This window comes from Numida meleagris, chromosome 9, assembly GCF_002078875.1.
Source record: "Numida meleagris isolate 19003 breed g44 Domestic line chromosome 9, NumMel1.0, whole genome shotgun sequence".
Lineage (NCBI taxonomy): Eukaryota > Metazoa > Chordata > Aves > Galliformes > Numididae > Numida > Numida meleagris.
Window position 1 is genome coordinate 7,030,204 of NC_034417.1, and position 12,660 is coordinate 7,042,863.

Sequence of the window (12,660 nt, forward strand, 5' to 3'; positions counted from 1 at the left end):
CGGGGCCCCGGGATGCGAGGGCTTCGTCGGGAGGCCCCGCTGGAAACTGGGGCTCTTTCCGCAGGGGCCGTCTCCACGGGAGTATCCTGGGCTGGGCTCTTCCGTCGCGCGGGGCCGCGGCCGTTGACGTTGTGCAGCGGGCCGGGCCGGGCCTCCTCCTGCCCGCTGTGGCGCGCAGGCCTCGCCCGGAGCCCGACCTGCAGCCGTCGGCCGAGGCCCCTGCGGGCTGCAGCGCTGCGGGCGGAAGCGGGGCGCTCAGCCCGCGCCGGGAGCGTCGCCGTGCGGGCAGAGCGGCTCCGGGCCGCCCTCGGGACCCGGCTGTCTCCCGCCGCCTCGCACCCATCGTGGCGCGGGGTGTGAACTCCTGACTTGTTTGCGGAGGCATTGCCCTTCCCTAGGCGGAGCTTACAGCATCGCAGGGCAGGGAGCGGAGCGCTGGTTGGGTTTGTTTGGCCTTTTTTTTTTTTTTTTTTTCTGTAGGAAGTTAGTTTATGCTCTGAACTTCTTAAAACTCTTAGATTCAGTTTCTGCTTCGTTGTTGTTTCTTTGGTGCAGAAGCAGATGCGGCACCCAACAAAAATACAGTTGCTTTCATTCTTTGAGAAGCTGCAGATTGCATGCTCTTTTGCACCTAATATGGCGCCAAGCTTGTGTGAACTTGTGTGAGAAGTTACCTGAAAAATTCAGTGTAAGTGCTCATAATATCAGCCTCTGTTGTAAATAAAATTACGATCCCGTTAATTTCAAGTGCAGCTATTAAACCAGAGGGTAATAAGAATAAAGGTTGAATAATTCCGTGATAAGCAATATGGAGAGATGACAAACAAGGCTGGCCTGGAAGCTTTCTGACTAATCCAGATACTCTCACTCCTCAAGCACGCCACCAATTCCATGCTGGTCATTCAGTTTCAGGTACTCTTAAAACAATCCAAAGAAATATTGAGTGTTGGAAGTGTGATTGTTGACCATGAGTGGAACAAGCATCTGAAGAAATATGGGCTTTCAGTAACTTTAAATCTTGTTGGAGCTACGTTTGCCAGGAATTTCTATAGTACTGATTTCTGTACATCTTTAACGTGCGCTTCCAACAGATTGCCTTCCGGTGTTGCCCATGGTCTTATATTTTTTTCAGGATGTTAATTATGTGCGTAAGCCTAACAAACTTCAGTGACTAGCCTTAGTTTTTGCTGGCCAACAAGCATCGGCTGTGCAGTGGGGAAAACAGGAAGCCTTCTTTGTTTTGACTATTGTTGCCTATTTAAGCAATATCTTTGTTATTTTAAAATGTTTTGAATAACTTGTTCACAACTTTTGACGCTTTCTAGATTAGAATGGAGGTTTAAATACTTCCATTATACATGTAGCATCTCAATGAACTTTTGGACCTCTCAGATCCATAGGCTACTTTTGATGAGATGTGCGTATGAAAGTATGCTTGCGTTCATGCATAGTAAAAACAGAAAAAGCAGTGCAGTGGAGACTGTACATCCGCTGGAAAATATTGGTGGAGAGGGCGGAAGGAGTCGTTGTTGTTGGCTTTGAGAGCAACAACTAGCAGAATTCTTGACAGGCATGTTCTGCATTTATAAAGAGAAAGCTGAAAACTTTGAAGTGGACTGTACTCTAAAAATTGAAGTAAATGTTGGCAGCGAAGACTATTTGAGCAGTTCCTGTACACCTCCTGTAGTCAAACCTGTTCCCACTTACTACATTTTGATTCCTTAGGCCACTGATTTTTTTTTTTTGACCTTCCAGTCACACCAGTACAATTGCCCATGGGTCAGGCTATTTTTAATGTGCACAGGTTTGTGTCCTAGTGCCATGAAAAGCTGTACTTAGCACAGCTGAAGGAGCAGTGCAGAAACAGGGTAGGAGCTTGTTAGGCTGACTGTGTTGCCAGGGCAAATGTCAGTGAAAGCATGGCTTCCCTTCATAGCATTGGAATGAATGTTATGAAAAGATCCAAAATAATTTGATACTTGCTTTTAAAAAGCCTTACTTCTTTTTGAGTCACCTTTTGAGAATACTTTGAGATGTATTGATTCATAAAATGGAATGGCTCATAAGAGGTGACACCGGTCGATACAACCTTCTAAAAGTCCAGGCCTATGTTATCAAATTTACATTAAAAAAAAAATCAGTCACATTATAGTGCAGCAGAGATTATCACATGCTAACATAGATTTTTTTTTTTTGGTACCTCTTCTGTCTTCATATAAATTATTTGTGCTCTCACATTCTCCGAGTATGTTTTATAACTGATACCTTTTTTCCTAAGGTCAAATAAAACTTGTTTTCTTAAAATAAAAATACCCCTCCCTTATGTATATATGTGTTCAGTTACATGAGCAAAGGCTCTTAAAAATGGTCTTTTTTTTGCCTTGAAGTACAACATATGTCATCTCTCAGTAAGTAAAGCAAAGGCATTCTATGGAGGAAGAGTTGGCTCTGACCCTCTCTTAAAATCTGGCACATGGCCTCTCTTGTTTCTATAATGTGGAAACTGGCTTCGCACTCTTCGTCTTTTCCTGTGACAAGAACCTTGACTCGTGTCCTGTTTTCTTTTCTAGTACCTTATTTAACTTAATCTGCTGAAGGAAGGAGGAGTATAGCTCTCCAGTGTTAGATTTCTGTCCCCAAAACACAGCATGTGACGTTAGCAGGCCCATTCTTCACATTTCAGTGCAAGTAGGGGCAGGATTTTGACTGCTCCTCTATGATAAGCTCTCACAGACTTACTGTCAGTCCATCACCAAATCTTGGAGCGCATTATTCCTGTCCTGAGGTTGTCTCATCTTACTAGATATTAGACATTTTCTTACTCTATGTGTGCTGAATACTTCAGTTTCAAATGCTGTTGAGAGATAATGAGAAGGTCGTCTTAAATTTGAGTAATTGTATTTTCAAAAATGAAACTTGTATCAATGTTTAATATTGCTCTTGAAATACTGAGGGAAAAGAGAAGATCCTGGGAAACTGCAAGGAAAACTCTTGAATAAAAACACCATTTACATGTTCCAAGATTAATTATTCAGTTTAAGTATCAGTTCATAAACATTATCTTGATTTTGGTCACCTGTATCAAGGCTTGATAGTCTTTAATGATGTAATCATAGATTAGCTTCATTTCTAAAACATCTGAGCTTGATTGAGAGTGGGCAGTTGAAAAATAGAGAAATGGAATTAAGACTTTAGAGGTTAGGTTGAATCTTGACACTTACTAAGAGTTTTGGTGTTAGGGCTCTAAATAGTCAAGGAAAAAGAAGATCAGAGTTTGTGATGCATTTCCAAAGTCATTGACTATATGAGTAGTTCTTACCTTCATGTAATCCCAGCTGCTTCTGGGCAGAAGTCAGCTTCAGCTGTAGAAAATTGCAAGGCTTTCAAATAAGTGCTATAGAATCACAGAACTGTAGGGATTAGAAGGGACTTCTGGGGGTATCTAGTCCAATCCCCCTACCAAAGGAGGTTCTCTGCAGTAGACTGCACAGGAAAGCATTCAGGTGGGTTCTGACTATCTCCAGGGAAGGAGACTCCACAGCCTCTCCAGACAGTTTGTTCCAGTGCTGTGTCACCCTCAAAGAAGTTTTCCCATGTTTGTATGGAACTGCCAGTGTTTGTGCCCATTGCTTCTTGTCCTGTTGCTGGGCACCACTGAAAAGAGCTTGGTGCCATCCCTTGACTCCCACCCATTAGGTATTTATAAGCATTGATGAGATTTCCTCTCAGTCTCCTCCAGGCTGAACAGTTCCAGATCTCTCAGCCTTTCCTTTTAGAGGAGGTGCTCCAGGCCCCTCGTTGTCTTTGTGGCGCAACGCTCCAGGTGTGGCCTCACTGGAGCACAGCAGGGGGAAGAATTGCCTTCCTTGATCTTCTGGCCATGCTCTTTTTAATGCTTCCCAGGCTATCATTGGTCTTCTTGGTCATAAGGACACACTGCTGGCTCATGGTCAATCTGTTGTCCATCAGGACACCCAGCTCCATTTCCACAGAGCTCATTTCCAGCAGATGAGCCCCTAAGCGGTACTGCTGCATGCAGTTATTCTTCCCTGGGTGTAGAACTCACTGAATGGCAGCACAGCCTCTGGTGTGTCAACCTCTCCTCCCACCTTTGTATAATCAGAAGACTTGCTGAGGGTGCATTTTATCCCTTCATGCAGATCACTGGATGAAGATGTTGAACAAGGCTCACTACCAGTCTCTGAGGAACACTGTGCAGGCCTTGCTACAGGCCTCCAAATGGACCCTCTGGTGCTGATCACAACCCTCTGAGCTCTGCCAGTCAGCCAGTTCTCAATCCTCTTCACTGGACAGTCCACTCATATATTCCGCACTTCTGAACCATGCTTACAAGGATGTTGTGGGAGACAGTGTCAGAAGCCTTGCTGAGGCCTGTATAGAAGTCATTAAAAGAAAAAGAACTAACTTCTAGCACCCCTCCTTAAATTCTTGTTCACATTGTTGCAGTGTCTTCAGTTATGTTAATGCTACTCTGTTACTACTAATAAAAAGGGTTTAATTAACTCTGAGTGTAATCCTGATTAAACTCTGAAAAGTGATAGGAAAGAGTTATTCTGATAAAAAAATATACATAGCTTTTGGGGTAGAACAGGTTAGTTTCTTACAGTGTAGACAGATCAGTTTATCTCTGTGTTGCTACTGTGAGAGAGAAAATCTGCTCCTTTCCCCTTTGTTGCATTGCATTGCTGTTAGGAACGTGGTGTTAGAACAGGTGTAGGGAACTAAACTGTAAGGGTAATATCTCTGTGAAATAGAATGATTTGCAAAGTCCACCTTCCTTAACTGGTTTGCTTTGTAAGATAAATATTCCATCAGCACGTTAATAAGATACGTATTAGTAGTGGATATGTGGCCAGGGTCTGATAATGAGACTAGAAATACTCTAGTATGGATTGTGGTCTTCATAAAATGAGTTTTTTGAGTTCTTTTCTTTCTTTCTCTTCTTTTTTTTTGTTAAATCAGTTCAATTATGAGTTGAAATTCATGTATTAACGGAACTGTGCATTACTTTCAAACAATTTCTCTCTTATCTGGAGCTACTGTTGGGAAGATCAAGCAAAATTGTACTGTTTTCCCCTGATAAACCAAAAAAAAATTGAAACATCAAATTCTGTGAAGCTCCAGGTCTTAAGAAGAGCAAACACTTTTACTGGGGATCCTGATCCCACTTATTGCAGAGGCAGTCCTTTGGTTTTATGAAATGAATACTGGAGTAACATCTTATTTCCTGTAGCATTCAGAAATGCTTTCAAGATTATGTAACAAGGGGTGGGAAGCCCTGGTAAAATCTTAGTTTTTGCAAATGTGGTGGGTTTTGAGTTTTTGTGTTTACGCGCAATGTGTTTTTTGGCTTAATTTGTTTTAAAGATGTAAATAGAATACAACTCTATCTGGGTTTTAAGTTATTCAGTTTTGCCATGTATGTTACATGTTTCATCACGATAAGGGGTTCATATGCCTTACGAATAATATGCCTGTAATAGAGGTGTTTTAAAAGATACCTTTCTCTCTGGTTTAAGAAGCTTACTCTTACGGTTACTTACATATATTATACAAAAACAGTTTAAACGATATGGGAAATATCTTGGGACTTTTCTAAAGTTTAAGATCAAATATGATGATTCAGAATTATCAGAAATTAGATGAACTGTTGATATGTGAAGATTACTTAGGTCAGGTTGAACCTGTGTGGAACATGGAGAGGAGGCCATTCTGGGGTAATCGTTGGCAAGTACAGTAATTTTTGTTACTGAACATCTGTCTCATTAAGTACTGAATGTTTTGTTGAATGTTGTTTTAAAATTAATTTATTTTCTGTCTAGTCTCAAGATGGCAGAATTGTTCATGGAATGCGAGGAGGAGGAGCTAGAACCGTGGCAAAAGAGAGTGAAAGAAGTGGAGGAGGATGATGATGATGATGAGCCAATCTTCATTGGGGAAATCTCAAGCTCAAAGCCAGCTAGTACATGTAAGATAACATTTTCCATAATTTAACAGATACTTTATGATGTAAAATTTCTAACTTGCTTTGAAAATACAGAATTTGTAGCATTAAGATTTAAGAAATTCTGCGTCTTAAAGCTGTTCTTTAGTTTGTTGTCCTGTACTGAAAACTGGAAATTTTAGTGAATTCTGCCCTCAAATATGGGTTATGTGCAGCTGTCTGTACCAGTAAGCTTAAATCTCTCAAGTAGAAGCAAAGACATTTGAAGATTTTAGCATTGATAGTATGATTAAAAGTCAAGTATAGGCAGTGCTGAAAGCATGCAATTGCTTTTCATACAGTTGATATTTAGGTGGATACCTCACTTCTCCCCCCTAAAGTAAATGCATGGATTCTAGTCTTCATGCGGCAGTTCCTCTTATTTTTCTCTGCTGCTCATTTTGTGTGTTTGAAGTCAGTCTGAATGTGTGGACATCGTTCTGGTAACTGTCCAAGTGTGTATTAATAAAGGCATAATCAGGAAAACTGTATAATGTGAAAATAGTACAAGCCTCTGTGCTAAGTTAGAGATTTGTACTAGTAAATTCATTCACTCCTTATAAAATAAGAGATTTTTTCATCGAGTTCTGTAGTTTTCTCCGATTGCAGGTAGTACAGGGAATGAGTTTAGGTGGTTGTGATGATGGCAGATGTGTAAGGATTCAGTGTTTGCCCTGTGCTTGACTTTGGCAGGTAAGTGAAGAATATTTATTTTTGCAATTTAAATTGATTTTAGGAATGAAAATTTTTGATCCTATGTGTGGCTATCTTGTAGTCAGTTGTTAAGAAGTTTTGCCTAAGCATTCTGTGGTTATCAAACACACAAAACCGCCTGATTTAGTGCCATCTGGTTTTGTCTCATCTCTTCTGTGCTTTTATTTGAGATTCTGATAGCCATTTTCTGAAGGTATATAGTTTACAGTAAAGAATCTCAGGGCAAAATGTTAAACTAGGTTATTCGCCGCGCTCTGCTGTGTGGACTCTGGAGCTATTCCTAGCTGTTCTGTCATTTTAGATCATACTACCTTCATCTTGCATCTGAGCTCTATTTTACTTTGTTTCTTGCTCACTGGGAATCATTTTTAATACTTTTTGCACTAGCTTAAAAATTTTGAAAATAATATCTTAAGTATTAAAGAAATTGTTGTTAAAGCTCACCTAAAATAGTTACTAAGGGTTAATGTTCTTGCGTACTCGAAAAAATAGTCTAGATTCTCTTGAAAATTTTGAAGAATATTTGCAATTTAGTCTAAGAAGCTTTCTGCAGTTATGAGGTTCCAGAAGGACAAAAAAAAATACACTTTACTGTTATTTTTGGAGGTCTAAGACCTCTGGATTAGTGTTGGTTGTTAAGATTAGATCATGGAATTGGACAACTATTAAAGTGCTGGACATCCGTTAGGGCAACAAATACGCCAAGTTTCATTGCATCATTCTAGTCTAAATATTTTAAGTCAAGAAGGATAGAAATATGTATTCCAGGTGAGAACTATAATTTTCATACAACTCAGTAACTTCAAGAACTTCGGTAAAAGATAGGCTTGCAATGTTTGCATCTTATTCTAGAGCTGTCCATACTCAGTCCTGACATAAGTAAAATCACTTACGGTATAGCTTCTTACTTTCTCTTTTCCTTCCCTTTCCCAATTTTTCTCTTTGTAATCTCCTACTTCACTATCAAAAACAGCTATGGAAGAATGACCTCAGTTCTTCTCTGGCTTGTAAGTAGTACTACCTGGCAGTAGTCAGGCTTTGGTTTGCGGAATCTCTGTTGGTAATAGGCAAGCCGCAGTGAACTCAGCTTTCCTTACCACTGCTGTTTAGTTTTTACACAAGAAAACTCCTGTCTGATCAGATGGCAAATGGAGACTTGCATATTATTCCTAATTTTTCTGAAAGGTATGTTTTCTGCAATGTATGGCCATCTTTTTCAGTGCAGTTGTCAACTGTTACACAGACTGATGTGGAAAATAGAAAGGAGATAGTTAAGGACTGCAGCGTTGACATGCTGGCACAATGTTATGTATGGTCAGTTGTGTCTCTTGTGCCGCATTGGAGGATTAGTTGAGTGGGATGAAAAGTAATTCACACTTTATTTCTTACATTAAGTTTCTTACAACTGTTCGTTTTTTTCTGCAGCTACTTTGTGTTTTTCTTGCTTACTTTTTCATAATCAAATAAACTTGTCATTTGCTGCTACTTTAAAATGTTGTTCTTTTGTTACTGTTTGATACTGTTTTATCTAAACAGGACGAATAATACTTCGATGGGGAGAGAAGGGGCAAGTCTCTGATAAATCAATTGTAATATGAATTTAGTTTATAAATTCAAAGCACTGATTTTCTGAAATGTTCTTTTTATAAACAGTAAATTCTGCCTCTATATTTTTAGGATATGAATTTTCAGTGCATCAGGCTGCCTGAAACTGAAAATGTTTTGTGAACCGTAACTTGCAGGATTTTACAATAGCTGTCTTTTATTTTATTTATTCTGATTTGGTGGTGGTTGTTGTTTTGTGGGTTTTTTTTGTGGAGATAAACAAAGATTTTGTTTTATTTTACTCTGGAATTTAACTGTGTGGTGTGGATTTGCTAACAGACATGAAAATATACGTTTTCAGATAAATCCCAAATTAAGCAAATCCTTGCTTGTTGATGATGATGATGTTCGTAGTAAAAATAGTATGATTTTTGCAGAAGTGAATTGATCGTATCTTAAAAATGCAAACCTGCTTGGATCTGTCGGTTGCAGCTGCTTTTGCATTAGTGTTATCTACGTAAGGGTAACAGGTTGAGAGCTGTGATCTGAGCTTTGCTGCTATTAGATTTATTTATCCGTCTGAGTACTGTATGAACTGTTGTCTGTGAAAACAGCCTTAAGGGGGTTAAGCACAATTTATAGATGTTGTAAGATCTCTTGCTTGAGATTCTGATGTAATTTGACCCTGGTTTGAGAGGGTACTTTTGATCTTGTTGATTTGGAGCTGTAATATATGCATGTTTTCGCATGTCAGAGCAAGAAACTTGGTAGCAACATGAAAGGAATTGAGAATCTGGTGGCAGAGGAATATTTTGATTTGGTGAATATTATTTTAACATTCTAGAATTATCCTAAAACCCCACGTGAAGATGTAGGTAGCTGAGGAATATCGGTTAGGGAGTAAGCATCAAATCTAAGAAATTTAACTCGTTGCCAACAAATTAGAATTGTAGTAATAGACTGCTATCTAGGATATGTTAGAAAATCAGTCCACTTGTAATACTACTCCAGTATGACTCCTTTGCCTTCTCTCTTTGATTTCCTTTGGCACTGGAAACTGGAGTTTGGAAATTATTTAGAGAAAATGGTTTCTTTTCTGTGAAGCAGTTGTAGCATTTGGGGAAGTTCTTACTATGCATATTACAAAGAGAAGTGAATAAATGCATTTCTTACAATCAGAAGAGCTAAATGTTAATCAAATATTCTTACTTTGTTTGCACTCTTATTTGTATGTTTATCTATCTTCAAGAAAATAAGACTGAGATTTTTAGGTAAACTAGCCAGCCTAAGAGAAGTAGAGTAGAACATATCTTAATTTGTACAAATGATGTTTTGTTTTGCCCTGTGTTTGTTTTAGAAATAATGTTATAACTTGTAAGTCAAATTCTGATTGGCTTAATTAGTGGATATGAATGCTGCTTTTAATTTGTGAAGAGATAAAGCTATTAATTTAACTGCAATTAAGATAAATGTAACTTTTGACAGATATATTGAACAGAGTCAACTTCAGCTCATCACGAAGGCAGATACAGAATGGTGCACCCAGTAGAGGTACTATATTGTCCTAATATGGTAAATGAAAAAACAAACACACAAAACCACAACACTTAATGTAACATCTGACCACAAAAATTATATAATGATAATTTTGGAATCCTTTGCAACAGGTGCAGTTACTTCATTCAAGTCTGAGAGTCACCATTACGCAACATCTGCCTCCAGTCCCAGTGCCATGCCTGTTTCTTCAGTGTTTCAGTCTGTGTCCAGATCTACAGCTAGCTCTGTAGCAGTTCAGCCATTGTCTAGACCAGTGAATGTTTCAGGAACTTCACAGACACTGCAGAGACCAGTTGCCGGATGTTTATCAACACAGCAGATGACCCGGTCAAGTTCAGGAGTATCACAGCCTGTTAGCAGACCTGTAACCATTCCAGTCACGACACAGCCAGTATCAAGAAATATCACGGTTCCTGTAATGGCTCAACCTGTATCCAGGCCAGTGACTACTGTAACGACACAGCCTATCATACTCAATCAGGTAAGTTTTTATTCCCTTAAACTTTAAAATACTCAGATGTGATAGTGAATAAATTGAGGAACATACTGACTCAGTTAAATAATTTGAAGACCTTGACTGGACTTAAAGACTAACATTACATAAACTGTAAAGATTGTAGAACCGTAATCTTGCACTAGTTAATGAAAATACATATCAAAAATACTGATTTTACAGACTCTTACTAAGCGTAAAATGTGCTGCGTGGCTTGAGAATGATAGCTTTAGCTAGTAACAGTAGCATTATATTAAATGAAATCAGTGGACAAAGGGAAGGCAACTGATGTCATCTGCCTGGACTTCTGAAAGGCCTTTGACATCGTCCCCCACCACATCCTTACCTCTAAATAGAAGAGTTACAAATTTGAAGGGTAGACTAGTCAGTGCATAAGGAATTGCTTGCGAGGTCGCAACCAGAGGCTTGTGGTCAACAGCTCTCTGTCCAGGTGGAGGGTGGTGGAGGTCCATCTTGGGTCCTGTACTCTTTAACATCTTTATCAATGACTTAGATGATGGAATTGAGTTGCACCCTCACCAGATTTGCTGATGACACCAAGCTGAGCGGTGCAGTTGATAGAGCAGAGGGAAGGGATGCCATCCAGAGGGAACCTGATAAATTCTGAAAGGCCTTTGTGAACCTAATCATATTCAACAAAGCAAAGTACAAGGTCTTGCACTTGCGTCGTGGTAATCCCAGATATGTATGCAAACCGGGAGAAGAACTCCTTGGGTGTAGCCCTGCTGAGAAGGACTTGAGGTCCTGGTTGCTGGAAAAACTTAAAATGTGCAGTGTGCTCTTGCAACTCGGAAGGCCAATGGTATCCTGGGTTCCATCAGAAGAGGGGTGGCCAGCAGGGAAAGGGAGGTGATGGTCCCCCTCTGCTCTGCTCTCATGAGGCCCCAGCTGGAGTACTGCGTCCAGGTGTGGAGCCCCCAGCACAGGAAGGATGTGGAGCTTTTGGAGAGGGTCCAGAGGAGGGCCGTGGAGATGATCCCAGGGCTGGAGCACCTGTTCTGTGAAGACAGGCTGAAGGAACTGGGCTTGTTCAGCCTGAAAAAGAGAAGGCTGCGGGGAGACCTCATTGAGGCCTTCCAGTATTTAAAGGGAGTTTATAAACATGAGGAAAATCAACTTTTCACACGTGTAGATAGTGAACAACAGTTTTAAACAGGAACAGTTTTAAACTAAAGGAAGGGAGATTTAGATTAGATGTCAGGGGAACATTTTTTACTGAGAGAGTGGTGAGATGCTGGAACAGGTTGCTCAGGGAGTTTGTGGATGCCCCATGCCTACAGGCGTTTAAGGCCAGATTGAATGGGGCCCTGGGGAATCTGATCTTGTACTTGATCTAGCAGCTGGCAGCCCTGCCTGTGGCAGGGAAGTCGGAACTTGATCCTTGAGGTCCCTTCCAACCCAAGTCATTCTATGATTGTTAGTCATGCATCAGTATTGTTTATGTTATGTGGAGAAATAATGGAAATTCTCATTCTCTAAATTTTCAGAGGTGCATTCTCTACTTAGAAATGAATCTTCCACGTCGATGAATTAATGTAATATTTCAGTGGCTTCTTTTGGTGCTTAAAGTAGCTTTGCATATTTCCCACCAAATTTTTACAATGCTTCTTTTGGGATTTTAGTGCTTGAGAGAGCACTGTTGTGGTAGCTTAAGTATTTTTTTCTTTTTGATTTACTTGGCAGCTGTCGTGAAACGATAGTATGGAAACAAGGAAGCGAGCGACTAGAAGTTGCAGCATCAGTAGTTGAAGTGCTGAATTCTTAAGGCTTGTGCTAAATCATTGTGGAGGAGGGGAAGATGGATTGTTATGAAAAGCAATACAATAGAATTGTTGCCTGGAATCTCTGGCTGGTTTGTTAGGGAAGAACTCGTACTTTCCAATTTTCAATCTTAAGCAGTTGATTGGGAATTTCCGAAGAGACATTTTGGGTCATGTCTAGTAAAACATGGTAGCTGAATCAGTATCTTGGTGTCTTTGAAGGCCTAAAATCATGTAATCAGACGTCCAGATATCACTGTTACACCCAGATTGCCTTTGTAGTTCTCTTAAATCCGTGTTGTTAAGCAGACCAAGTTAATATGGAAAGGTCTGCTATTTCACATAATGTACACAAATATTTCAAGTCTGTGAGTTTTCTTTTAATAAATATTTACTCATGTCATAGTATGCTATGTTAAATCCTTTGAAAGAGTGTTAGGATGTCTTGCAGAATCTCTGCTGCAGAAGATTGCTTCCTTCCATTTTTCCATTCATCTTTTCCTGGAGTGTCCATATGTATTCTTTGGTCTCTTAAAAAACTGACACTGCTGAGATGACCTCATCC

General features: G+C 39.9%; 1 protein-coding gene across 12 annotated transcripts in view; it reads left to right on the top strand.

The window, feature by feature from the left end:
* The window catches only part of ZNF280D (zinc finger protein 280D), a 54,887-nt gene that overhangs the window by 295 nt on the left and 41,932 nt on the right, over positions 1 to 12,660 (top strand). For 8 of the 12 annotated variants that reach the window (XR_002441780.1, XR_002441781.1, XR_002441782.1 and 5 more), the window contains 3 exons: positions 5,844 to 5,989; positions 9,749 to 9,814; positions 9,931 to 10,301. Coding sequence is in view for 8 of the 12 variants with exons in the window: in XM_021407218.1 (XP_021262893.1) it covers positions 5,851 to 5,989; positions 9,749 to 9,814; positions 9,931 to 10,301 (576 nt within the window). In the remaining 4 variants the exon portion in view is untranslated. Of the gene's footprint in view, positions 1 to 555; positions 689 to 5,843; positions 5,990 to 6,613; positions 6,698 to 9,748; positions 9,836 to 9,930; positions 10,302 to 12,660 lie in introns of those variants that run through there. The other 4 variants (XM_021407212.1, XM_021407214.1, XM_021407213.1 and 1 more) reach the window with 4 other exon arrangements.